This window comes from Armigeres subalbatus, chromosome 1 (genome assembly GCF_024139115.2).
Source record: "Armigeres subalbatus isolate Guangzhou_Male chromosome 1, GZ_Asu_2, whole genome shotgun sequence".
Taxonomy (NCBI): domain Eukaryota; kingdom Metazoa; phylum Arthropoda; class Insecta; order Diptera; family Culicidae; genus Armigeres; species Armigeres subalbatus.
The window spans coordinates 25,880,587-25,905,519 of NC_085139.1; the positions used below are offsets into that span (position 1 = coordinate 25,880,587).

The window sequence follows — 24,933 nt, forward strand, 5'->3', positions numbered from 1 at the left end:
CACCACCGACCGAAAAAATTTCATCCGCTGAGACAGCCGTTGTCACTGGGACCGCTTCTGGACGCCCTGGTCCGCTCGCCGTGACATCCAGAATGAAAATGACGCGCGCACGCGAAACACGGGGCTTTTTATACACAGGGAAAACGAAGCAGTGGATCAAAAGGCCCGTACCTTACTGCAATCTGATGTCCGTGTTGGGGATTTATGAACGGAATTGAATTTTTCACCAGGTTTGGAAAGAAACAACATTTTCAATAGTTTAACGTTGATAATCAATAGTATCAATAGAATTGGCAAATTGCTGGAGAGTTTCTGAATCGATTGATAAGCAAATGTCGAAAATCCAAAGAAAGATAAAGACGCTATTAGCGTTTGAAATCTATCCTAATTTCGTGACGGTCTCGAATTTGGAAATTTCGGTTTTACACCCTGTATCTGAGTCTTCCCCTTGGACGTAGTTTACGTCAAAATGCTGGTAAATTAATTCTTTTGTGTAAAATGGTGATTCTGAAAAATCATTATCTTGATATAAAATTTCACTTGGGAACAACTGACGCCATCCATACGAATACATATTTGCAGCACCTAAGACGCGCGCCCGTAATTGTGCTGCTGGATTAACAAAACCGAATAAGAATTTCACTGCCACTGAAGCCATCTCCCTCCGATGCGCGCTCGTGATTCTGCTACGGACGGCAGGCAACTTTATGGTGTCGCCAAGCGGTTTATTTTCACTTTGAATAAAATTCGCCTCACCTCAATATTCCTTTGTGTAGAATGGTGGCCCTGAGAAGAACCGATTGTCGATGACGACCACATGATCCACGACACGAGTTGGAAATCGCTCAGCTGGAATTCAACTCTGGGAGCGATGGTGGGACCGCTCTCCACGACATTTCAAATGAAATGCAACGCGCGCGCGGGAGAGCAGACCGTGATACAACCTTCGGCATCGGCGGAGCTCCTACCGGAAATTTTATTCCCGGCGGTGGTGTGGGTCGCGCGGTCGTCGTCATTAACATTAGCAGCGCTCAGATTAAATTTTCTTGTATGAAGTAGAAGGAATGACGGCTGTGGCAGGTTTTGTTCTATTGTCAGGGGGTGTTCGTCTCGCGCGCGCGGGAGAGCAGTTTTCTTATAATCAATAAAGATAGCTCATTAGTCCCGCCTCTTTGTTGTCCGGTATGGCTGCAAATATTGTGTAACCGTCACACACTCACCAAAGGGGCGTGGCTACAGGTTCAACTTTATTGATTACAAGAAAGCAGCTCTTCCGCGCGCGCGAGGTTTTTCGTTCGTGATATCGCGGAGAGCAGACCGTGATAACAACTTCGGCATCGGCGGAGCTCCTACCGGAAATTTTATTCCCGGCGATGGTGTGGGTCGCGCGATCGTCGTCGTCAGCATCAACAACACTGAGATGGAATTTTTCTTGCGTGTTTCTCTACGATGGCGGCTATGGTGGTGTATATTTCTGTCGGTGGCGGAATCACGACCGTGCGTCAGGGACGCTACAAAAATTTATTCGCATGGATAGCATCAATACCAGTGAAATTTCCCGTCAAGATTATAATTTTAGTAGATAGACTGTTACTTGTTTCAGGTTTAATTTCCATCCATACGAATACATTTTCGCAGCTTCTCCTTCTGACGCACGCTCTTCGTTCCCACTGATGGCGTAGGTAGCGCTCGTAACAGGATCGTCGCGACAGAGAATCCAACGATGGCAATATGTTGCAGTGTAGCGGTAGAACCATAGAGCCAGCATCTGCATTTGAGTGAAATACTCTTGTGATATTCTGACTATCGAATGGTTGCTGTTGTGTTGGTGATAAGAAATCCGCATGATCTAAAATCTGTCCTTTTCAGGGCATTAAATTTTTCATATGAGGAATTTGGTTTGACTGAGAGTAAATTCATGAGATGGTCGCGTTAAATCGGCAGCAGTTACGCAAAAATTCATTAGATTCAATCCATCATTTTACTTCTGCAGAGTTAGTGATTAAAAATCCATCGAAAGATAAAGACGCTAATAGTTTGGAATCTATCCTAATTTCGTGACGATCTCGAATTTGAAAATTTCCGTTTTACACCCCGTATCTGAGTCTTGCCCTTAGACGTAGTTTACGTCAAAAAATTATTTCAACTTAATCATCCTCCCAAACATAATGGTGGTCCTGAAAAGAACCGATTCATTTCCACTTATGTGCCTCAACAACACGGCGTTGATTGCCAGATTCAAAGATGCTGTTGGGAACACGGAAGTAAAGATGTACTGCTGTTGCCACGACCGCCACCACCACCCAACGAAAAAATTTCATCCGCATCATCACTCATAAATTTTAATCAACGAGCCCTCCCGTGCGAACGAAATCATCTGTGGAATGCATCATCAGGAATGCATCACGCTTGAATTTGTAATGCTAAAACGCATCATTCCGCTCATTTGCCAAAACATCATTTTGGTTTAAAACGCATTCGAAATTAATTTGGGGGCAATTTATTGCTTATACATGAAAGAGTGTCATATTTTATGCGAGAAACGTCAATTCACTGTTTTTAACAAAGGAGAACAAAAGAAAACATACGATGATTCAACTCATCCAGGAGTTTTAAGGTGCTGAGTTGGGTGCGTTTCAACTCACGCTTGATTAGAATCGTCCATGAGTTTTGAGTTTTTACCACCACAGACCAAACCACAGGCATTATCGCTTGAACCGCCCTGGTCCGTTCTCCGTGACATCCAGAATGAAAATGACGCGCGCACGCGAAACACGGGGCTTTATATACACAGGGAAAACGAAGCAGTGGATCAAAAGGCCCGTACCTTACTGCAATCTGATGTCCGTGTTGGGGATTTATGAACGGAATTGAATTTTTCACCCGATTTGGAAAGAAATAACATTTTCAATAGTTTAACGTTGATAATCAATAGTATCAATAGAATTGGCAAATTGCTGGAGAGTTTCCGAATCTATTGATAAGCAAATCTCGAAAATCCATCGAAAGATAAAGACGCTATTAGCGTTTGAAATCTATCCTAATTTCGTGACGGTCTCGAATTTGGAAATTTCGGATTTACACCCTGTATCTGAGTCTTCCCCTTAGACGTAGTTTACGTCAAAAAAACATGTTTGTCTAGAAGACTACTTTGATCTATCTTGAAACCTGTCAAAGTTATTGAGGAATCTTTAGAAAAAATAGTCAATTTTCACATCAAAACACCATGAAAAGTGGCAAGGCAAACAGCCACCATCTGAAAGATTCGGTTTTAAGCTACCGAATGCACAATGTTTTGTGCTGTTCCGCCGTGTTCCACTATTATTTTGAATCAACTTAAAAAAGTCCTTAATGTATGTTTTTCCAATATGGTGTCTTCAGAAAAAATGTTCCAATTCACATTCTTTATAACATTGCAGAGGACAACCACTGCTTTTGTACATCTGCGTAAATTTTTTATTTCACACCGCCCTTCAAGGTGGATAGATCATTGATGTTTTCTTATCAAAAGAAAGCCTAAGAAATATCCTTTAACTCTTCTGAAGACATCATGACTCTAAAATGTAGTTTTCTGGTCGAAAACTAAAAAACGCGCGTTTTGGGGGCTTTTGAACCAGTGTGCTGCGGCGTCACCTGAACGACACCCAAATAGATTTGTTTTAGCTGACGCATTAAACAATATGAAATCCATAAATGATTGAATGTCGTAGCCCCACATCCGCATCCTCCTCAAAGTAAAAAGAACTGTCCCATATATGTGACTTATTTGTGCCATCAAAACACACCAAGGACAGCTTCATCACCGCCTCAAATAGATATACGACTCTGTCCGTACAGTACCATAGCATTTTTTATTAAATGGTGTTGCCGACGCTGACACACTTGTCTCTAACTGAACTGTATGCAACATCGACAAAGTACAAAATTGTGTAGTTACCGTTCCTGGATCTAATACCGAGAGCTTGTTTCAACTATTGTTCATCAGTTAGATGGCTGAACCTTTCGACAATTCAACGACACAAAAGTTTCCATCAAAGAGGATCCGAAATCTGATAATGTGCGAAATTTGTGCCAGTACGGTTACTGCGATGGTCCACGTAAAACCATATTTCACCCGGCGACCGAAGGAAACCTTGGCCGTCCGACGAAGGTCCACAGAAACAGAAACACAACACATTCAACAATGGTGTCCTCCTCGGGCCGACGCGGCGGCTGTGTGCCCTTAGCTCGCTCGCATAAATCAGTGAATTTAAAATTTATACAATTTTAATTTATGTCAAACCCCCATGCACTCCAGGACGGTTGTTACTGTTGCTGCTGCTGCCTCGGCGGTGTTAGTGAATGAGCTATCCGGGCACCGGAAGCGTTCATAGCTGCCGTAAATCCTCCCCTACCCCTATTGAAACCGAAGACGGGGCGGGGGGAGTAGGCGAATCTCAGTACGACGACGCATGGGTGGCGGTTTTGAGATTGTCGAAATGTGAAATTATAATGCTGCACACCATTATGTGAGAGGAGGATTGTGGTCGCACAAAAGATCCTGCGGACGGAAACGGGAAGTAGGCGAACGGTGCTTTACCGAGTGCTCAAGCCTCAGTTACTGTTGTTACGATGGGAGGCAGCGCAAAACAATGAACGAAGCGACACAACAGCAGCGACATTATAAATTGTTGAATAGGGAAGTTGGGAAGAAGAACAGGGAGTGCCGGAAAAGAGCAATTTAACCTTCTTCGGATATTAGAAAAAACTTACGAATAAGATGTTGGGGTCATATTGACCCAGAAATGTAAATGCTTATAAAACAGTCAAATTATAACCGAATTACAAAGTTTATATACCGTTCGAAAGATAAACTCATCAATTTTGTGGCTATGTGGTGATATGCTGGTTCTGGAGAGAATGGCCACCGGGAAACGACTTCCACGGGGACCTTGTCGGTCATATAAGGGGAGCATAAAAATCGCTCCATATATGCCTTTCGATGGCTAATTCTTCATATTTTCTCTTAAAACGATATTGTATGGTCCATGAGAGGGCTTCCGATGAAAGTGGCCACTCCTGGTACATGCAAGGTGCCCCCTGGGAACTCGCAGGAGGGGACATTTCCGTTTTAGCACCAAAATATGCCGTGCGGCGGCTCTTTTATCATGATTATCCACCAAACAGATGGTTATGCGCTTGAAATCGATAAGTGACCACATTGGCCACTCTTGGAGCCTATGAGGTGCCCCCGGGGAACCCGTAAAAAGGGACATTTCCGTTTTAACACCAAAATACGTCGTGCGACAGCTCTTTCGTCATGATTTTCCACCAAACAGATGGGCATGCGCTTGAAATCGATAAATGATCACATTGGCCACTCCTTGTATATGCAAGGTGCCCTCGGGGAACACGTAGAAAGGAATATTTCCGTTTAAACTCCAAAATATGCCGTGCGGTGACTCATTCGTCATGATTTTCCACAAAATAGATGATAATGCGCTCGAAATCGCTAAGTGACCACATTGGCCACTCTTGGAGCCTATGAGGTGCCCTCGGGGAACCCGTAAAAGGGGACATTTCCTTTTTAACACCAAAATATGCCGTGTTGCGGCTCTTTTATCATGATTTTCCACCAAACAGATGGGCATGCGCTTGAAATCGATAAATGATCACATTGGCCACTCCTTGTATATGCAAGGTGCCCTCGGGGAACACGTAGAAAGGAATATTTCCGTTTAAACTCCAAAATATGCCGTGCGGTGACTCATTCGTCATGATTTTCCACAAAATAGATGATAATGCGCTCGAAATCGCTAAGTGACCACATTGGCCACTCTTGGAGCCTATGAGGTGCCCTTGGGGAGCCCATAGAAAGGAATATTTCCGTTTAAACTCCAAAATATGCCATGCGGTGGCTCATTCGTCATGATTTTCCACAAAATAGATGATAATGCGCTCGAAACCGCTAAGTGTCAACATTGGCCACTCTTGGAACCTATGAGGTGCCCTCGGGGAACCCGTAAAAGGGGACATTTTCGTTTTAACACCAAAATATTCCGTGCGGCAGCTCTTTCGTCATGATTTTCCACAAAATAGATGATTATGCGCTTGAAATCGATAAATGACCATGCGCTGTCCCGTAGTCCCGTAGAAAGGGACATTTCCGTATTAGCACCAAAATATGCCGTGCGGCGGCTCTTTCGTCATGATTTTCCATAGAATAGATTATTATGCGCTTGAAATCGATAAGTGACCACATTGGCCACTCTTGGAACCAATGAGATGCCCACGGGGAACCCGTAGATGGTGACATTTCTGTTTTTATACCGAAATGAATAAGTGACCACATTTTCCATTTTGGAACCTATGAAGTACCGTCGTGGAGCTCATAGGAGAGGACATTTCCGTGCTTACTCTTACGCATACTTAGGGCCGATGCCCACGTAGCGTGTTTTCAAGCTGCGTGCACGCCGCGTCCACGCAAAGTACCCGGCATCAAATGTAGTCGTGCAGACGTTTTCGTGCAAGCAGCGTGAAAAAGCTTTACGTGGACATCGGCCCTTAAAGACATATGCAGCGGCTCTTTCACTATAATTTTCCATCAAATAGTTGGTTATGCTCTTGAAATCTAATATCAACCCGGGGGAACCCCAGGCCCAGTTTCGGTAATTGTGGAGTGCCGTGAAGAATCCATTGAAAGTGTCTGTGCACACAAAATCTCACTCACTTTTTAGGAACTTTTCCTCAACCGAGCTCGCAGTAAATAGCATTCTTACCCTATTGTTTCCTATTTAAAATTGGCCAGATCGGACTATGGGCTCCGAAGTTATGGCCAAAATACTAATTTCAGCAGCTGCACTTTTCTGGCACTTATGCTCAAAATTTTAGAATGCAAATAAACAAATATGAAAAATAAGAGCTATCTACCTATTACTGTTATATTAGACTTTTCTTATATATTTCTCAACCCTTTTGAACGAACGATAAAGGCACCATCACCACTAAGTAGATTAATCTTGTTTTTTTCTATCAAATAGGTCATTCATTCTGAACTTAATATCTACAACCTACAAGGTACCTGCAGGAGTCTCACAGAAGGAGAGATTTCTTTTATATCAAAATGTTGCGTTTTCATATCATTGTCCACGGCGATCGGTGAAAACCTCAAACTTCTATGAGCCGATTTTGAAGGGACCATCGACTAATGGTAATATCGAGATGCGGAATAGAAAATCCTTGGAGAGCTGTTCGAAGGAATCATCACAGTAGCCCAGAAACTATTTTTTTAATTTGACTCAGTACTCAATTTCAAATGAAGAACAATTTCAAGCGCACAACCAACTTTTTGAAGACTTATGGCCAGGGTAGTCAATGATAGACGAAGATACAGCTGCCGCAAGCGGCACAGTACATTTGATATAACCATGAAAATATCCTCTCCTACGGGTTCGCAGGGCATCTCAAAGATTCCAAGAGTAGACAATATCACTAATCAACTCAAAGCACATGACCATCTGTTTGGTAGAAAATAACAAAGAAAGAGCCACCGCACGGCATATTTTGGTGTTAAAATGGAAATTTACTCTTCTACTGGCTCCCGGGGGCACCTCATAGGTTCTAAGGGTGGACAATATGTCAATAATCGATTTCGGGCATATATTTGTTGGAAAATCACGACGAAAGAGCCGCCGCATGACATATGCTGGTGTTGTCTTCTACGTGTTCTCCGAGGGAACCTCATAGGTTCCAAATGTAGCCAATGTGGTCACTTATCGATTTCGAGCGCACGACCATCTGTTTGGTGGGAAAACATCAAAAGAGCAGCCGCACGGCTTATATTGGTGTAAAAGTGGAAATGTCCCCTTCTACGGGTTCCCTGGGAGCTCCTCATAGGTTCCAGGCGTTGCCAATGTGGTCACTTATCGATTTCAAGCGCATAATCATCTATTTTGTGGAAAATTATGACGAAAAAGACGCCGCACGTCATATTTTTGTGCTAAAACGGAAATGTCCTCTAATACGGGTTCTCCGGGGGCACCTTGCATGTACCAGAAGTGGCCAATGTGGTCATTTAGCGATTTCAAGCGCATAACCATCTGTTTGGTGAAAAATCATGACAAAAAAGCCGCCGCACGGCATATTTTGGTGCTAAAACGGAAATGTCCCCTCCTGCGGGTTCCCCGGGGCACATTGTATGTACCAGGAGTGGCCAATGTGGTCTTTATCGATTTCAAGCGCATTATCATCTATTTTGTGGAAAATCATGACGACAGAGCCGCCGCACGGTATATTTTGGTGCTAAAACGTGCTAAAAAATTTCCCCTCCTGCGAATTCCCCGGGGGCCCCTTACATGTACCAGGAGTGGCCAATGTGGTCACTTATCGATTTCAAGCGCATAACCATCTGTTTGGTAGAAAATCATGACAAAAGAGCCGCCGCACGGCATATTTTGGTGCTAAAACGGAAATGTCCCCTCCTGCGGGTTCTCCGGGGGCACCTTGCATGTACCAGAAGTGGCCAATGTGGTCTTTTATCGATTTCAAGCGCATTATCATCTATTTTGTGGAAAATCATGACGACAGAGCTGCCGCACGGTATATTTTGGTGCTAAAACGGAAATGTCCCCTACTGCGGATTCTCCGGGAGCACCTTGCATGCACCAGGAGTGGCCAATGTGGTCTTTTATCGATTTCGAGAACAAAACCATCTGTTTGGTAGAAAATCATGACAAAAGAGCCGCCGCACGGCATATTTTGGTGCTAAAACGGAAATGTCCCCTCCTGCGGGTTCCCCGGGGGCACCTTGCATGTACCAGAAGTGACCAATTTGGTCTTTTATCGATTTCAAGCGCATTATCATCTATTTTGTGGAAAATCATGACGACAGAGCCGCCGCACGGTATATTTTGGTGCTAACATGGAAATGTCCCCTCCTGCGGGTTCCCCGGAGCACCTTGTATGTACCAGGAGTGGCCAATGTGGTCTTTTATCGATTTCAAGCGCATTATCATCTATTTTGTGGAAAATCATGACGACAGAGCCGCCGCACTTGTATGTACCAGGAGTGGCCAATGTGGTCACTTATCGATTTCAAGCGCATAACCACCTGTTTGGTGGAAAATCATGACAAAAGAGCCGCCGCACGGCATATTTTGGTGCTAAAACGGAAATGTCCCCTCCTGCGGGTTCCCCGGGGGCACCTTGCATGTACCAAAAGTGGCCAATTTGGTCTTTCATCGATTTCAAGCGCATTATCATCTATTTTGTGAAAAATCGTGACGACAGAGCCGCCGCACGGTATATTTTGGTGCTAAAACGGAAATGTCCCCTCCTGCGGGTTCCCCGGGGGCACCTTGCATGTACCAGGAGTGGCCACTTTCATCGGAAGCCCTCTCATGGACCATACAATACCGTTTTAAGAGAATATATGAAGAATTAGCCATCGAAAGGCATATATGAAGCGATTTTTATGCTCTCCTTATATGACCGACAAGGTCCCCGTGGAAGTCGTTTCCCGGTGGCCATTCTCTCCAGAACCGGTGATATGCTGGTTAGCCACAAAATTGATGAGTTTATCTTTCGAACGGTATATAAACTTTGTAATTCGGTTAGAATTTGACTGTTTTATAAGCATTTACATTTCTGGGTCAATATGACCCTAACATCTTATTCGTAACTTTTTTTGTGGGGTCGTTCCTGTTGCACCTTAAAATACTTTTTTCATGTCAGATGCTTCATTTCCACAAAATATTAAAAGTCAAGAAATTTCAGAACGATCGGATTATCAGGTAAAAAGTTATTCTACTTTGAAGTTTCGTTTTGGGTCATATTGACCCCAACATCTTACTAAGGTTAATTACAGGGTTCTTGGAAATGTGGGAAATGCTTAGAAATATTGCGGGAATTTTTATTGTTTTTTCTTCGATCGTACATGTTCACAAGACGACAAAAATTGAAACAAAAAGTGAGAACGTTTTGGCTTCGCTGCTGAGCAATAGCACTTAACACAAAGCATTTTTTAGTTTGAATCACAAAAAAATAAGACCCCAATCTAGGTACCGTCAACTGGGAGGAAGATGATCATTGGGGTGAAGATGATCATTTGATGTGTCAGTCAAAAGTGCCAAATTTTTTTATGAAACGGTAGTCAACAATATTCTCCGTTCAAGTAAAGTTACCGCTAGGTAGAAATCCGAGTTTTTCGATTATAATCATGAAAATGTATTTTTTGGAAGAAAGAGAGAGATAGTCATAAATGACGCTATTTTCGTTTCAAATATTGACTTCTTAGACTTCTTTACGTAGTAAATTCAACATTCATACAAATAACCTAGTGTTTTTTGACTACTAGGTCATAATGGTTTTAGTAGAGCTGTCTTGATCAACTTCACCCCAAACCAGATTATTCAAAAAATGTGTGATAATTTAATTTACTTTAATAAATGCGAACGCATTTCAGAAAACTAAAGTTGTTAATTATTGCAACGTATAGCAGTACATGTTTTGAAAATATTTGTTTCGATTTAAAATGTAAACACACATTGTTATTGCATGTTTTGTCTTAAAAATGATCATCTTCCCCCAGTTGACGGTATCTTGAATTCACATAATCATAGCCATTTTTTCTGTTCTGTTGTTCTGTTCTTTTGTCCTTCTGTTCTTCGATTTGTCTGTTCCCATAGACTTTCTTCCTTCTAGTAATACATGGCTCAGAAGATTTTCAATTGATGAATCCATCGGAGAAAAGGTTTAGACGGAAACAAAATTTCTCTTGGCGAAATAGAGCCTGTCTTCGAAGTGTCCGTCCTTGAATGGGGTGTTTCTCGGAAAGTACCTATTCAATTACCCGGACAATTCCAAAGGTCTACTACCTGACCACGGTGAACTGCAATCTGGAACAAGCATTTCAAGAGCTCTGGGATCTCGATGCTGTTGAACAGTGGTCCGAGTTCACCGTTAACGATAATCTCTAAGAAGACTTGCCACTCAATCGCCGAATGCCGTTTCCTGCGCATTAAAAGACGACTTGATTGAGATCCAACCACCAAGGAGATCTACTATCTCGTTAATTACGAACGCCTAAGCCACAAAAACGGTTGCAGCAACTTTATTGTGACTGAATCCGGTTACGTATAAATTGTAATAACCTAGGTGGAACATGTGTGCTACTAGGGTCGTAGATACAGTGGACGAAGCCTAAAATCGACCTACCAAGATTCGACGGAGATTTCTCTTGATATCTTTCCTTTCGCGACGCGTTTACCTGGATGGTCTATGCGGATATTCCTACCGTAGTGTAGCTACAATACCTCTCGCAATTCCTCAAAGGAGAAGCTCACAAGCTATTCCAGACAGTCGACATAGAAGCTGACAACTATACATCGACATGAGACGCTCTCTGCTGAAACGCTACGATAATAAACGGTTCCTAAAGTGTCAGCTGTTTCGAGCCTTGTACGATCTCGTGCCAGTCAAAAGGATTCGCCAAAGGAGCTACACGATCTGCACGCCCCAAGTAAATTTTTAAGTTTTATAACGCTCTTGAAGACCATAATTCACTCTATAAAAGTGTTATAAAACCAGCATAAAACCAAAATATTACTGGGGCGAGGGCGCTTTTGAAGGTGGAAGAACCAGTTATCCACTGTGATATCCCGTTGAACATCCTGCTAAGCTACAAGCTGAATGCAGTGTTTCTCAAGATGGTATCCAATTTCGCCACGACCAAATCCAAGTCATACTCTCTGAGCTGTTTTGTTTGTTCAGAAAGTCACTTTCCGTTCAAATGTCCAGCATTCTCCAAGATATCCGTGCACCAGTGACGTCATCTAGTATCCCAAAAGCGTTTATGCCGAAATCGCAATAGCACTGGATTTCAAGGCATAAATTAATACATAAAAGTACTACAGCCGAAGCTGTCAATAGAGTTTCACCGGAGTTGTACTCTCCAGTAATAGGATTTAGCTACCAAGGTGATCTACTGCCGCTTAACTGAAGATTACGAACGTCTATACCACATAATGAGACGAAGTCCAGCCGCATTACTACATTCCGCAGCATTCATTTTTCATTTATTTAGTCTACATCTAAACAGATAACACTGAATCAACAATTTGACGCCACAATAGACGGTTCGAGGCCGCATCTCTCCAAGTCGTTTTGCATCTGGTCAGCCCATCTCGCTCGCTGTGCTCCACGCCGTCTCGTACCTGCCGGATTGGAATCGAACACCATCTTTGCAGGGTTGCTGTTCGGCATTCTTGCTACATTCCCTGCCCATCATACCCTTCTGGCTTTAGCTACCTTCCGAATACTGGGTTCGTCGTAGAACTGGGCGAGCTCGTGGTTCATTCTTCGCCGCCACACACCGTCTTCTTGCACACCGCCAAAGACTGGTCCTAAGCACCCGTCTCTCGAATACTCCGAGTGCTTGCAAGTCCTCCTCGAGCATTGCCCATGTTTCATGTCCGTAGAGGACAACCGGTCTTATTAGCGTCTTGTACATGACACATTTGGTGCGGTGGCGAATCTTTTTCGACCGCAGTTTCTTCTGGAGCCCTAGTAGGCCCGACTTCCACAGATGATGCGCCTTCGTATTTCACGACTAACATTGTTGTCACCCGTTAGCAAGGATCCGAAGTAGACGAATTCCTCGACCACCTCGAAGGTATCCCCGTCTATAGTAACACTGCTTCCCAGGCGGGCTCTGTCGCGCTCGGTTCCGCCCATAAGCATGTACTTTGTCTTTGACGCATTCACCACCAGTCCAACTTTGTTGCTTCACGTTTCAGGCAGGTGTACAGTTCTGCCACCTTTGCAAATGTTCGGCCGACAATGTCCATGTCATCCGCGAAGCAAATAAATTGACTGGATCTGTTGAAAATCGTACCCCGGCTGATACACCCGGATCTCCGCATGACACCTTCTAGCGCAATGTTGAACAACAGGCACGAAAGTCCATCACCTTGTCTTAGTCCCCGGCGCGATTCGAACGAACTGGAGTGTTCGCCCGAAATCTTCACACAGTTTTGCACACCATCCACCGTTGCTTAGATCAGTCTAGTAAGTTTCCCAGGGAAGCTGTTCTCGTCCATAATTTTCAATAGCTCTACTAACGTATGCCGCTTTGATGAACTCAGCTCCGATACCATCCTTACCAGCTGCTGTATAGCTCTTTAGCTGTTGAATGGCATCCTTAGCTTCCCTCAAGGTGGGGGCTGGTTGGCTTCCATCGTCCGCTGAACTGACGTAGTCATCTACTCCGCTGCCTTGACTTTCACTGCCTGTACTCTCAGCGCCATTCAAATGTTCCTTGTAGTGCTGCTTCCACCTTTCGATCACCACACGGTCGTCCTTCAAGATGCTCCCATCCTTATCCCGGCACATTTCGGCTCGCGGCACGAAGCCTTTGCGGGATGCGTTGAGCTTCTGATAGAACTTGCGTGTTTCTTGAGAACGGCAGAGCTGTTCCATCTCCTCGCACTCCGCTTCTTCAGGCGGCGTTTCTTCTCCTCAAAAAGGCGGGTCTGCTGTCTCCGCTTCCGTCTATAACGATCCACGTTCTGCCGGGTACCTTGCTACAGCGCGACCGCCCGCGCTGCGTCCTTCTCCTCCAGAATCTGTCTGCACTCTTCGTCGAACCAATCGTTCCGTCGACTTCGACCCATATACCCGACGTTGTTCTCCGCTGCATCGTTAATGGCTGCTTTGACTGTATTCCAGCAGTCCTCAAGAGGGGCCCCATCGAGCTCACCCTCTTCCGGCAACACTGCCTTGAGATGCTGCGCGTATGCAGTGGCGACATCAGGTGGCTTCAGTCGCTCTAGGTCGTACCACGGCGGTCGTCGGTACCGAATATTGTTGATGACGGATAGTTTTGGGCGCAGTTTAATACTTGTGACACATATATGATACCAATATCACTGTACAGCATAAAATCATATGTCTGTCACCCAAAATCACGCTGGTATCACGATAGCACGATGATTTCCGTACCCTGCCCTTCAACCGTTGTATTGTACGAAACAGAACATAATTTGTTGTTTGAAATGTCAAATACGCCGTTTGACATATGAAATAAAAACAAACATTTGCAAGCTGATTGAGTAAAAATCGGGTTTTCTGCAATTCCGGATGATATTTTTCACAACATTGCCAAAATAATTATTCGTAAGCCCATTATTTGCTACAATTACGCTCTGAAGATGTCTTCCTATGATTCAGAGGTGAGCCAGCCTAGGGCTGCAAGCCTCTTTAACAAAGAAATAAAAAAAAACAAAACATGTCTTCCTATTGATTTTGCCAGTTCTTGGGTTATTACTGGGAAGATCTACCGTCACTTTTGCATGATATTCAATGGTTTGAGTTCTGTATCGTGTGATCGAACATTTTGTGCAAGAATTCCATGGGTTTTAATTGGAATGAGGTCTAGGGATTGGAAAGGATGCGGGATCTTTGATTTGCTATAAGTCAGCATCTACTTTTTTTAATGGGAAGAATGTTTTGTACCGTTGTTTTGGACAAATTCAAAATTGTGTCTATGACCCAATTGAACGGTGCTGGCTTTATCCTTCAAAATGTTCAAATGAATTAAACGATCAGTGCCGTTTGCACTGAAATCACTCCAAACCATAGAATAGCTTAGCTTAGCTTAGCTTTGACTGACTACACATATCTATGGTTGCTACTCCGTGATTGACCAGAATCAGTGAAATTGCACAAAGAATCAACTGAATGATTGACTGGGATTGTTCAAGCATTCTCAGTGTGCAAGTTTCAGTGACTCTAAAATTCAAATGATCAATAACGGCGCCGGCCACGTCCTTGTAGTCAGTTAGGAAGAAGGAAGGAATATTAGTAGGTGGTTTTTGCTATTTGAAGACCGTGTTTACCTCTGCGTCTCCACAAAAACCACAGGAAGGATTATCAGTTAATTGGTAGGCATCGTTGGATCTGGATTCACTCTGATAAGCAATACGACCGTGCCATTCTTTATACACAGTTATTTTACCTAGCCATGAATCGGGCGCGAAAAGTAGTACAAACTAACTACCGGCCTACCGGGCGCGCAATGCAGAACACAATATTTCGACCGATCGCGCGATCATCGTTCTGCTGTCCGAAACAAGAGAAATCTCGCACTGAACTGATTTTTATTACCGGCCGCGCAAAGCAGAACACAATATTTCGTCCGATCGCGCCATCGTTCTGCTGTCTGAAACAAGAGAAATCTCGCACTGAACTGAATTTTATTACCGGCCGCGCAAAGCAGAACACAATATTTCGTCCGATCGTGCCATCGTTCCGCTGTCCGAAACAAGAGAAATCTCGCACTGAACTGATTTTTATTACCGGCCGCGCAAAGCAGAACACAATATTTCGTCCGATCGTGCCATCGTTCTGCTGTCCGAAACAAGAGAAATCTCGCACTGAACTGATTTTTATTACCGGCCGCGCAAAGCAGAACACAATATTTCGTCCGATCGCGCCATCGTTCTGCTGTCCGAAACAAGAGAAATCTCGCACTGAACTGATTTTATTATCCCCCGCGCATAGCTGAACACAATATTTCGTCCGATCGCGCCATCGTTCCGCTGTCCGAAACAAGAGAAATCTCGCACTGAACTGATTTTTATTACCGGCCGCGCAAAGCAGAACACAATATTTCGTCCGATCGCGCCATCGTTCTGCTGTCCGAAGCAAGAGAAATCTCGCACTGAACTGATTTTTATTACCGGCCACGCAAAGCAGAACACAATATTTCGTCCGATCGTGCCATCGTTCTGCTGTCCGAAACAAGAGAAATCTCGCACTGAACTGATTTTTATTACCGGCCGCGCAAAGCAGAACACAATATTTCGTCCGATCGCGCCATCGTTCCGCTGTCCGAAGCAAGAGAAATCTCGCACTGAACTGATTTTTATTACCGGCCGCGCAAAGCAGAACACAATATTTCGTCCGATCGCGCCATCGTTCCGCTGTCCGAAGCAAGAGAAATCTCGCACTGAACTGATTTTTATTACCGGCCGCGCAAAGCAGAACACAATATTTCGTCCGATCGCGCCATCGTTCTGCTGTCCGAAACAAGAGAAATCTCGCACTGAACTGATTTTTATTACCGGCCGCGCAAAGCAGAACACAATATTTCGTCCGATCGCGCCATCGTTCTGCTGTCCGAAGCAAGAGAAATCTCGCACTGAACTGATTTTTATTACCGGCCGCGCAAAGCAGAACACAATATTTCGTCCGATCGTGCCATCGTTCTGCTGTCCGAAACAAGAGAAATCTCGCACTGAACTGATTTTTATTACCGGCCGCGCAAAGCAGAACACAATATTTCGTCCGATCGCGCCATCGTTCTGCTGTCTGAAACAAGAGAAATCTCGCACTGAACTGATTTTTATTACCGGCCGCGCAAAGCAGAACACAATATTTCGTCCGATCGCGCCATCGTTCTGCTGTCTGAAACAAGAGAAATCTCGCACTGAACTGATTTTTATTACCAGCCGCGCAAAGCAGAACACAATATTTCGTCCGATCGCGCCATCGTTCTGCTGTCCGAAACAAGAGAAATCTCGCACTGAACTCAAATCACTCCAAACCATAGAATAGGGTGATTAACGTCTGCAGAAATAATTGCCCTGCAGAATATTTGCACGAACTCGCATATTTCTGCTAAAATACCTATACGAAGAATTGGAAAACTTTGACGTTTTCATATCGATGAATGAACTACTGACGCGAATTCACAATTTATTTAAAAAAATATGGCTAAATGTATTGTGCAATACTCATAAAAAACTATAGTGAGAGTTTATGATTTCCATACATTTTGATGAAAAATACAGTTTTGGAAAGTGGTGGAATCAGTTTTAAAACAAGCTGTCAAATAGATACATGATTAAGTTGACGGAGCGGAAATGAGGCAGAAATGTGAGGCCCCGGTCGATGGAGAGGCCGAGTACGGTTGTTTTATGGTTGGAGATGGAGTGTTTGATGCCTCCATCGGTCACGTAAGCCGCATACGCATTTGCTGGCGGTCATGCTAAATCCTACCGAGGTAGTCCAACGGAGGACGACTCTTGCGGCGAATTGCGCTCTAATACGAGTGCGTCAAGATGTGTCTCCGACGACGACCAATAGGATGTCGTCGGCATATCTGAAAACATAAACATTGGGTGTTAGGAAGCGACCAACCAACCAACCAACGGCCAACGACCAAAAATATGGTGACCGCCAGGACTGACCCTCGGGGTATGCCAGTTTTCTCCTGGTAGATTCCGGAGGACTAATTTCCGACGACGACTTGAAATGATCGCCCTTTGAGAAAATTCCGAGCAAATTCCAGTATTTTGCCCAAGAATCCCTGTTCGAGCGTGGAGCCCGTAAATGCCAGCCACCGGAGGTTTTTCTTCCCGCTATGCGCTAATAGCGGCGCACCAGATCACGGGTCGTGAAATTCACCACCCAAATAACCTTGCAGGTCTGTGTCTCAGTGAAACAGCCTACCACGGTATCACAGCTCGATTGTGATGTATCACAATTCACGACACTATTGTCCCGATTCAACCGTGTATTGTGATCACGGATTATCACGCACGCACTCACGAAAGGACTTAAGCTGCCACCGTTGGCCACAACCGCAGAGACTTCGGATCGGGATAGGAATTTGGTTTTTTGATTGCACTGAACTAATTGCCTTTATTGGCGCGATCGAACGGACGAGAGGAAAAATACACGTAGCTACCGTCCACTTTGGGTTTCTATTTCGTACTGTTGGGTATGGGATGTGTTGTACAATTTCTGTGTTTGGTAAAGGGGTTTTTGTTTTAACTTTAAGGTGTACAGTGTGTTGCATATTTGTGGTGACGGGTTATAATACAGTTCATTTAGATATTACGTTTGCGTCGATTTCAGGTGTTTTTAAATCTAACTATTTACAATTTTAATTATTTACAAAAATATACATTTTGATCAGAGTACTGATCATTCCGGCCACCTTGAAATAGCCATGCTGTTTCAATCCTCTCTTTGTGGTGATACTCTCTCACGACTCTCTCCTGCTCGGTTAACTTCGGGTGGTGAACACGATGACCATCGATGTCCATCCATTCATTGGATCGATGCTGCCTGAATGGGCCCATTCAGCAGCCGGCGTACAGAAGACGAACAAGAGCGGTGAGTTGATCGCGACGTCGAGAGTTGGTAGAGAACGGTGTTCTGTGAAAAAAGATCCGGTAGAACGAACAGGGACTAGTAGATAAGTTGGAACGCTAATCACCTGTTAGCAATCCAAATATGCGTTGAGACAGTTTCGGACTGCTCTACCGATCTTTGTAGGGTCTGCTTACGATGTGGTTTGGTAGTCATCTGGTGTTATAGGTAAAAGGGCCACCTTGGCGGCTGGTCGCACGACGTTCTCTGCTGCTGCAGTCTTCATGCTGACAACACGGACGATTCCATCTTTACCTGGATGCAGCTTCGTAATTCGTCCCAGCGGCCACTGTGCCGGTGGAAGATTTTCGTCTTTGATGACCACGATCCGCCCTAACTGCAGATTGACTGGAGACTTGCAACCCTTGTTGGCTCTGGTTTGAAGTTGGGCAAGATACTCCGGATACCATCTTGTCCAAATACGCTGCAACTGCTTTTCGGTTCGTTGCCAGTGATCCAGACGGTTGTCCGGTATTTCGGTAACATTGGCTGACGGAACTGCTTGGAGATTCGAACCAACAAGAAAATGGCCTGGGGTAAGTACTTGGAGGTCGGCGGGATCTGTTGGAAGCGGAGTTAGTGGTCGTGAGTTCAAGCACATTTCGATTTGTGCCAGCAATGTTGTCACATCTTCCCAGCTGATCGAGAGATGCTCGTAGGAGATGCTCGATTTCACCGCCGCTTCCCACAATCCTCCGAAATCTGGGGCGCGTGGCGGTATAAACTTCCACTGGATTTCCTGCTCAGCACACCAGTTGGTGATGGATTCGCGGTCACTGTCGTTGAGCTTCAGCATTTCGTAGATGCGATGCAAGACATTTGCTGCTCCCTTAAAGGCGGTCCCGTTATCGGAGTGGAGCTCACAAATTCGCCCGCGGCGTGCAACAAAGCGACGTAGAGCTGAGAGGAAGGCTGGAGTGGAAAGGTCCGAAACCAGCTCTATGTGTACTGCTCTGGTCGAGAAGCACACGAAGATGGCTATATAAGCCTTTGTCGGAGATCTATTCCGCACTGGAGACTTGAGAAATACCGGGCCGCAGTAATCCACACCAGAGATGGAAAACGGCCGTGCTGGCGTGACACGGGACGTTGGTAGATCAGCAGTGCTCTGTTGGATGAGTTGCGGCTTAGTGCGGAAACATTTTACACATTGGTGGTAGGTTGATCGGGTCAGGTCTCTTCCTCCAAGAATCCAATATTTCTGGCGCAATGTGGACAGCATCAACTGGGGACCAGCATGAAGGAGAGCCTTATGGTAATGATCGCATAGTAGACGAGACAGAGGGTGCTTGGATGACAGGATGATTGGGTGCTTGCTTGCTTCAGGTGCATGGGCATTCTCGAGTCGTCCGCCAACACGGAGGATTCCGTCGAGTGTCAAGCGTGGCTTCAGCCATTTCAATGGGGCACCTTTCACGGTTCCGACGGATTTAATCTCTGCTACCTCATCTGCGAAAGTTTGTTGCTGTGCGAGACGAGATAATGCACGGTCAGCAGCCAGCAAATCTTCTGTAGAAAGGAGCGTTGTTCCTTTTTTTGACGAGCTTCGTTCTGCAACCTTCAGGGAATTGATGTACTTGATGCAGTAGGCAACCACACGACGTATTTTGGAAAATGATGAGAAACGAAGGAACAACTGATCTGCGAATGAGGTTTCTTCACTAGGCACCGCTACTAACGAAACATTGCGTGCCTCTTCGGCTGTAGATTGAAACTCTTCGCAGGGGATGCTTGCATTTGGCCAATGATCGGACGATTTGGAAAGCCACGACGGTCCGTTCCACCAACGGCTTTGGTTTAGTAGTTCGGCCGGTGTCAGACCTCGGGATAGTTCATCGGCTGGATTGTCGATTCCGGGAACGTGATTCCAGGAATACCCTTCGGTGTTAGACTGGATCGTTGAAACTCGATTGGCTACAAAGGTTTTCCAACGATTCGGTGCAGATTTAAGCCACTGCAGGACGGTGGTTGAATCTCCAGAAGAAAACTTCGGTTGACGATCGCATTGATTGGTTTATCTTCTGGAACAATCTGGTAGACAGGACAGCAGCGTTCAGTTCCAGACGAGCGATGGAATGCTTGGTGGCTATTGGCGCAACCTTCGACTTCGAAGTCAGCAGTTGTACGCGAATGCGATTGTCGTCCTCTGAACGAGCGTAGCAGCATGCGCCGTAAGCCAATTCTGAAGCGTCGGAAAACAGGTGTAGCTGGAGTATTGGTGCATCGGCAAATGAAACGAAGCGAGGAATTCGTAATTCGGAAAGTATATCCAAAGTGGCGTGATACATTTTCCATTCTTCTTGTAGGTTGTGTGGAAGTGGCCTGTCCCACTCGTAGGGACTGTTATCCTCAGTCTTCAGTTTCCAGAGGCGTTGCATAAACATTTTGGCGGCAGCTATCACCGGACCGACCAGACCTAATGGGTCAAATATTCTGGCAATGTAGGAGATCACTTTACGTTTTGTGAGGATTGCTGCAGGGAGCGGCATCTCGACATTGAACCGCAGCATGTCCGTTCTTGTGTCCCAAACAAGGCCTAATGTTGAGACGGATTGATCGTCGTGCAGATCGTGGAGCGGTTTTATCGCTAAGTCTTCGGATGGTACACCAGTCAATGCTTCTGGCACGTTGGAGGCCCACTTTCTCAACGGAAACCCAGCGGTTGCAAGCATATCAGTGATTTGGCGACGCTTCTCGATGGCATCCTCCAGATTTGCTGCTCCGGAAAGGAGGTCGTCTACGTAGAAGTCCTCGATGACTGCTTTAACGGCTTCCTTGAAGTTGTCTCCTTCATCCGTAGCCAACTGTAAAAGTGTGCGGGTGGCCAGGTATGGAGCTGCTGCGGTGCCGTATGTGACCGTCAGAAGTTCGTAGGTGTCGATCGGATCCGATGGAGTTCGGCGGAACAGAATGCGCAGGAAATGTTGATCGTCGGGATGGTGAAGTACTTGGCGATACATTTTTTCCACGTCAGCGACGAAGGCGATCACGTGGAACCGGAAACGAATAATGATGTTGACGAGAGGCTGCTGTATAACTGGACCGACGAGGAGTGTATCATTCAGGGACACTGCGGTGGACGTTTTGCAGGAGGCGTCGAAAACCACACGCACCTTGGTGGTAGTACTGCTCTCCTTGAACACCGGATGGTGTGGTAGGTAACAGTGTGGAACAGCATCATCAACAACATCAAGCTTGCGCATGTGGCCGACTCGGAGGTATTCATCGATGAACTCGTGGTAGGTTTGCTTTAAGGCGGAATTTTTCTCAAGGCGTCTCTCGAGGCTGTAGAAACGGCGGGTGGCAATTGCTCGAGAGTCACAGAGGGTGACTTGCGGATCTTCGGACCGAGGAAGGCGTACGACGTACCTTCCGGAGTGAGTTCGGGTGGTAGTGTTGGCATAGATTTCTTCGCATCGTTTTTCTACAGTGGAGTACGTTGGGCCATGATCGACAGCTTCGAGTTCCCAGAATCTCTGAAGCGCATTATCTAGAGACCGATCAACAGTTGATAGGTAGCAGACCGGTGGCGTGGCGGAGGAATTGATGGCAGTTTTCCCTGATACTGTCCAGCCAAATAGGGTGTCGACCAGGAACGGCAGACCTTCGCCGAGTGATATACGGTTGCCGGTGTGGATTTCATGGTAACATTCTCCGCCAATTATGATGTCGATCATGCCCGGTGTATCGAAATTGGGATCGGCTAATGGAACCTTTGGTATGTTCCACGATGCGGAATTGATGGCTATAGTGGGTAAATTGGCAGTGGGCTTCTTCATGATCAGGAATTCGAGTGTGGTGGAAAAGGGACTGGTTCGAGATTTGATCGTTGCGGAGATTTGCCGCTTTATCTGCTTCGTAGATTCTCCGATTCCTGCAACTGCAACATCAACGACGGCTTGACGGGTGGCTAGAGCATTTGCCAACTTCTTGGTGATGAAATTAGACATCGCAGCGGAATCGAGAAGAGCTCGGATAGCGATTTCCTTGCCGTGCTTGTCGACGATGGATAGTACAACCGTTTCTAATAGGACCGTGCTTCTACTTGATTGGACGGGGAGATTTACTTCGGGTGGATTCGACGATCCAGCGGTCCCCACGTTCGTCAACGTGGATTGAGAAGACTGTTGAGCAGTCGCATTCGACGAGCCGGCAGGAATTGACGTGGGTTTGGAGGGTGTACCTTGGTCGTGCAGTAACGTGTGGTGTTTGGCGTGACACGTTCTACACGAAAACTTCGATTTACAAGCCTTGGCTTGATGGTTCGGACGGAAGCAATTCCAACATAAACTTCGCTTGGTTATTAGCTCACGACGTTGTCCGATGTTTAGGTTGGCAAACGTCGGACACTGAACTAGTAAGTGCTTCTGCGAACAAGCGTGACATTGTGAAACGTTTGGCTTGACTTCGTTGGTGGCATTGTTGACAACGGACCTGACTGTAGTGGATTTCTTCGGAACTGGGCCGGCCACCTTGATGTGGGACCCTTGGGAACGGTTCTGTAGATCGCTGGAGACTGACTTCAACATACGGACTTGATTCGTGAGGAACTCAATCAGCTCGTCATACTTGACTTCTTCCTGCTTTCGAGTTTCTTGCTCCCAGGCACGCAACGTATAGGAGTCGAGCTTGTTGCAGAGGATGAACGTGAGTGGTGTATCCCAATGCTTAATGGGTTCTCCAAGTTTTTCCAACGCCTTGACGTGCCGATGGAAATCGTCGACTAACGTATTCAGCTCGTGTGCTGATTCCCGCTTCATCGGTGCCAATTCGAATAACCGTCTAAATAACTCCTTCCGCAAAAACCGCTTGTTATCGTACCTCTTCATGAGGGCGTCCCAGGTTGACGCGTAGCTGTCCGCTTGTATGTCGACACACTCAAAAGGCTTCCTGGCATCTCCTTCCAAGGACTGCAACAGATATTGCAACTTATTCACCGTTGGGATGTCATCGTTGCCGTGGATCATGGATAGAAAATTGTCTCGGAACGATATCCATCGCGATTCGTCTCCACAAAACTTTGGCAAGTCGATCTTCGGCAAGCGATGATGAAAGGTAGTAGTATTATGCAGCTGTGCCGATGTTGACATCCTTGTCGAATGCATGAGAGGATGATCCCGATCTCGCTTCGCCTGCAAGAAACCTTTCAACTTGCAAAACGGTTCTCAAAATCATTCCGCACCGCCATATGATGATCGAAATTCTCCTCTTCATCTAGCTTCTCCAACTCGGACTGCACGTGCAGAAACTCCTTGTTTGTTCTGTTCAGCGTTTCCAGCCGCACGGCGATTTCTCCAACATCCCGCTCATGGTCGTATTCCCTGACAAACCTTTCCACCACATCTCGAGATGCCAAAACCCGTTTGAGAATAAGCTTGTCCTCAGCTATCTTCTTCTCCTTCTTAGGTGCCATCACTCACTACCACCACGAATCACTTGACTGCGCGAACCGAACGTGAACAACACAAAATCGTACGATTTTCTCCTTCCCGTCGCGTTGTGCTGCTCATACGCGATAACGACGGAAACACCACGGTGATCGATCGAAATAATCCTTCCCGTCGCGACACGTGATGCTTCTACGCGCACACGAAACGAACGACCGAAAGAGAACACGTAAATCGTAACGATTGCTCCTTCCCGACGCGGTTACGTGTCTCAGAACGACTCGCGGATCCGCTAAACGCCACCGCGCAACCGTAGGAAATTGAATATCAAATATAGCAATTGATATTAATTTGGTCCACCACTGTACCAACAAATGTGTGTGACACTGTAAAGCACACCTTTGCAATTATCAAATTTGCTGAGATGGGCTAGCCAATATGCCACCACAGCTGATATTAGCAAACTTCTACGTGCGCTTGTTCCACAATAGCAACGATTCGATCGTTCTTCGCCTTTATCTATTCGCATGCAAATTTATATTCCTCCTCACACAGTACCTACTACCAACTTCTGTACTGGGGGGCAAAGGTTTGGCGCCAATCTCGTGTGCAGTAAACTGCCACTCAATAGAATAAAGTTTGAATGGCCTACCTTTTGTGATCAGCATACTCTGACCACTTACCGCAATGGCGAATTCCACCTATTCGCGCGTCGATCTGGGCTTGGATGCTTCCTCCGACCTGGCTCGAAGGACCAATGTTCGAGCGTGGAGCCCGTAAATGCCAGCCACCGGAGGTTTTTCTTTCCGCTATGCACTAATAGCGGCGCACCAGATCACGGGTCGTGAAATTCACCACCCAAATAACCTTGCAGGTCTGTGTCTCAGTGAAACAGCCTACCACGGTATCACAGCTCGATTGTGATGTATCACAATTCACGACACTATTGTCCCGATTCAACCGTGTATTGTGATCACGGATCATCACGCACGCACTCACGAAAGGACTTAAGCTGCCACCGTTGGCCACAACCGCAGAGACTTCGGATCGGGATAGGAATTTGGTTTTTTGATTGCACTGAACTAATTGCCTTTATTGGCGCGATCGAACGGACGAGAGGAAAAATACACGTAGCTACCGTCCACTTTGGGTTTCTATTTCGTACTGTTGGGTATGGGATGTGTTGTACAATTTCTGTGTTTGGTAAAGGGGTTTTTGTTTTAACTTTAAGGTGTACAGTGTGTTGTATATTTGTGGTGACGGGTTATAATACAGTTCATTTAGATATTAAGTTTGCGTCGATTTCAGGTGTTTTTAAATCTAACTATTTACAATTTTAATTATTTACAAA

At 45.5% G+C, this 24,933-nt stretch overlaps 2 protein-coding genes across 2 annotated transcripts in view; both read right to left on the bottom strand.

The window, feature by feature from the left end:
• The window catches only part of LOC134206036 (uncharacterized), an 80,141-nt gene extending 56,533 nt beyond the window's left edge, over positions 1 to 23,608 (bottom strand). The window contains exons 1-3 of the mRNA XM_062681719.1: positions 23,378 to 23,608; positions 20,159 to 23,327; positions 18,333 to 20,109 (exon numbers count right to left, since the gene is read on the bottom strand). Coding sequence (XP_062537703.1) covers positions 18,333 to 20,109; positions 20,159 to 23,327; positions 23,378 to 23,608 — 5,177 coding nt within the window. The remainder of the gene's footprint in view (positions 1 to 18,332; positions 20,110 to 20,158; positions 23,328 to 23,377) is intronic.
• The window catches only part of LOC134222887 (uncharacterized), a 636,084-nt gene that overhangs the window by 326,918 nt on the left and 284,233 nt on the right, over positions 1 to 24,933 (bottom strand). The window lies entirely within an intron of this gene.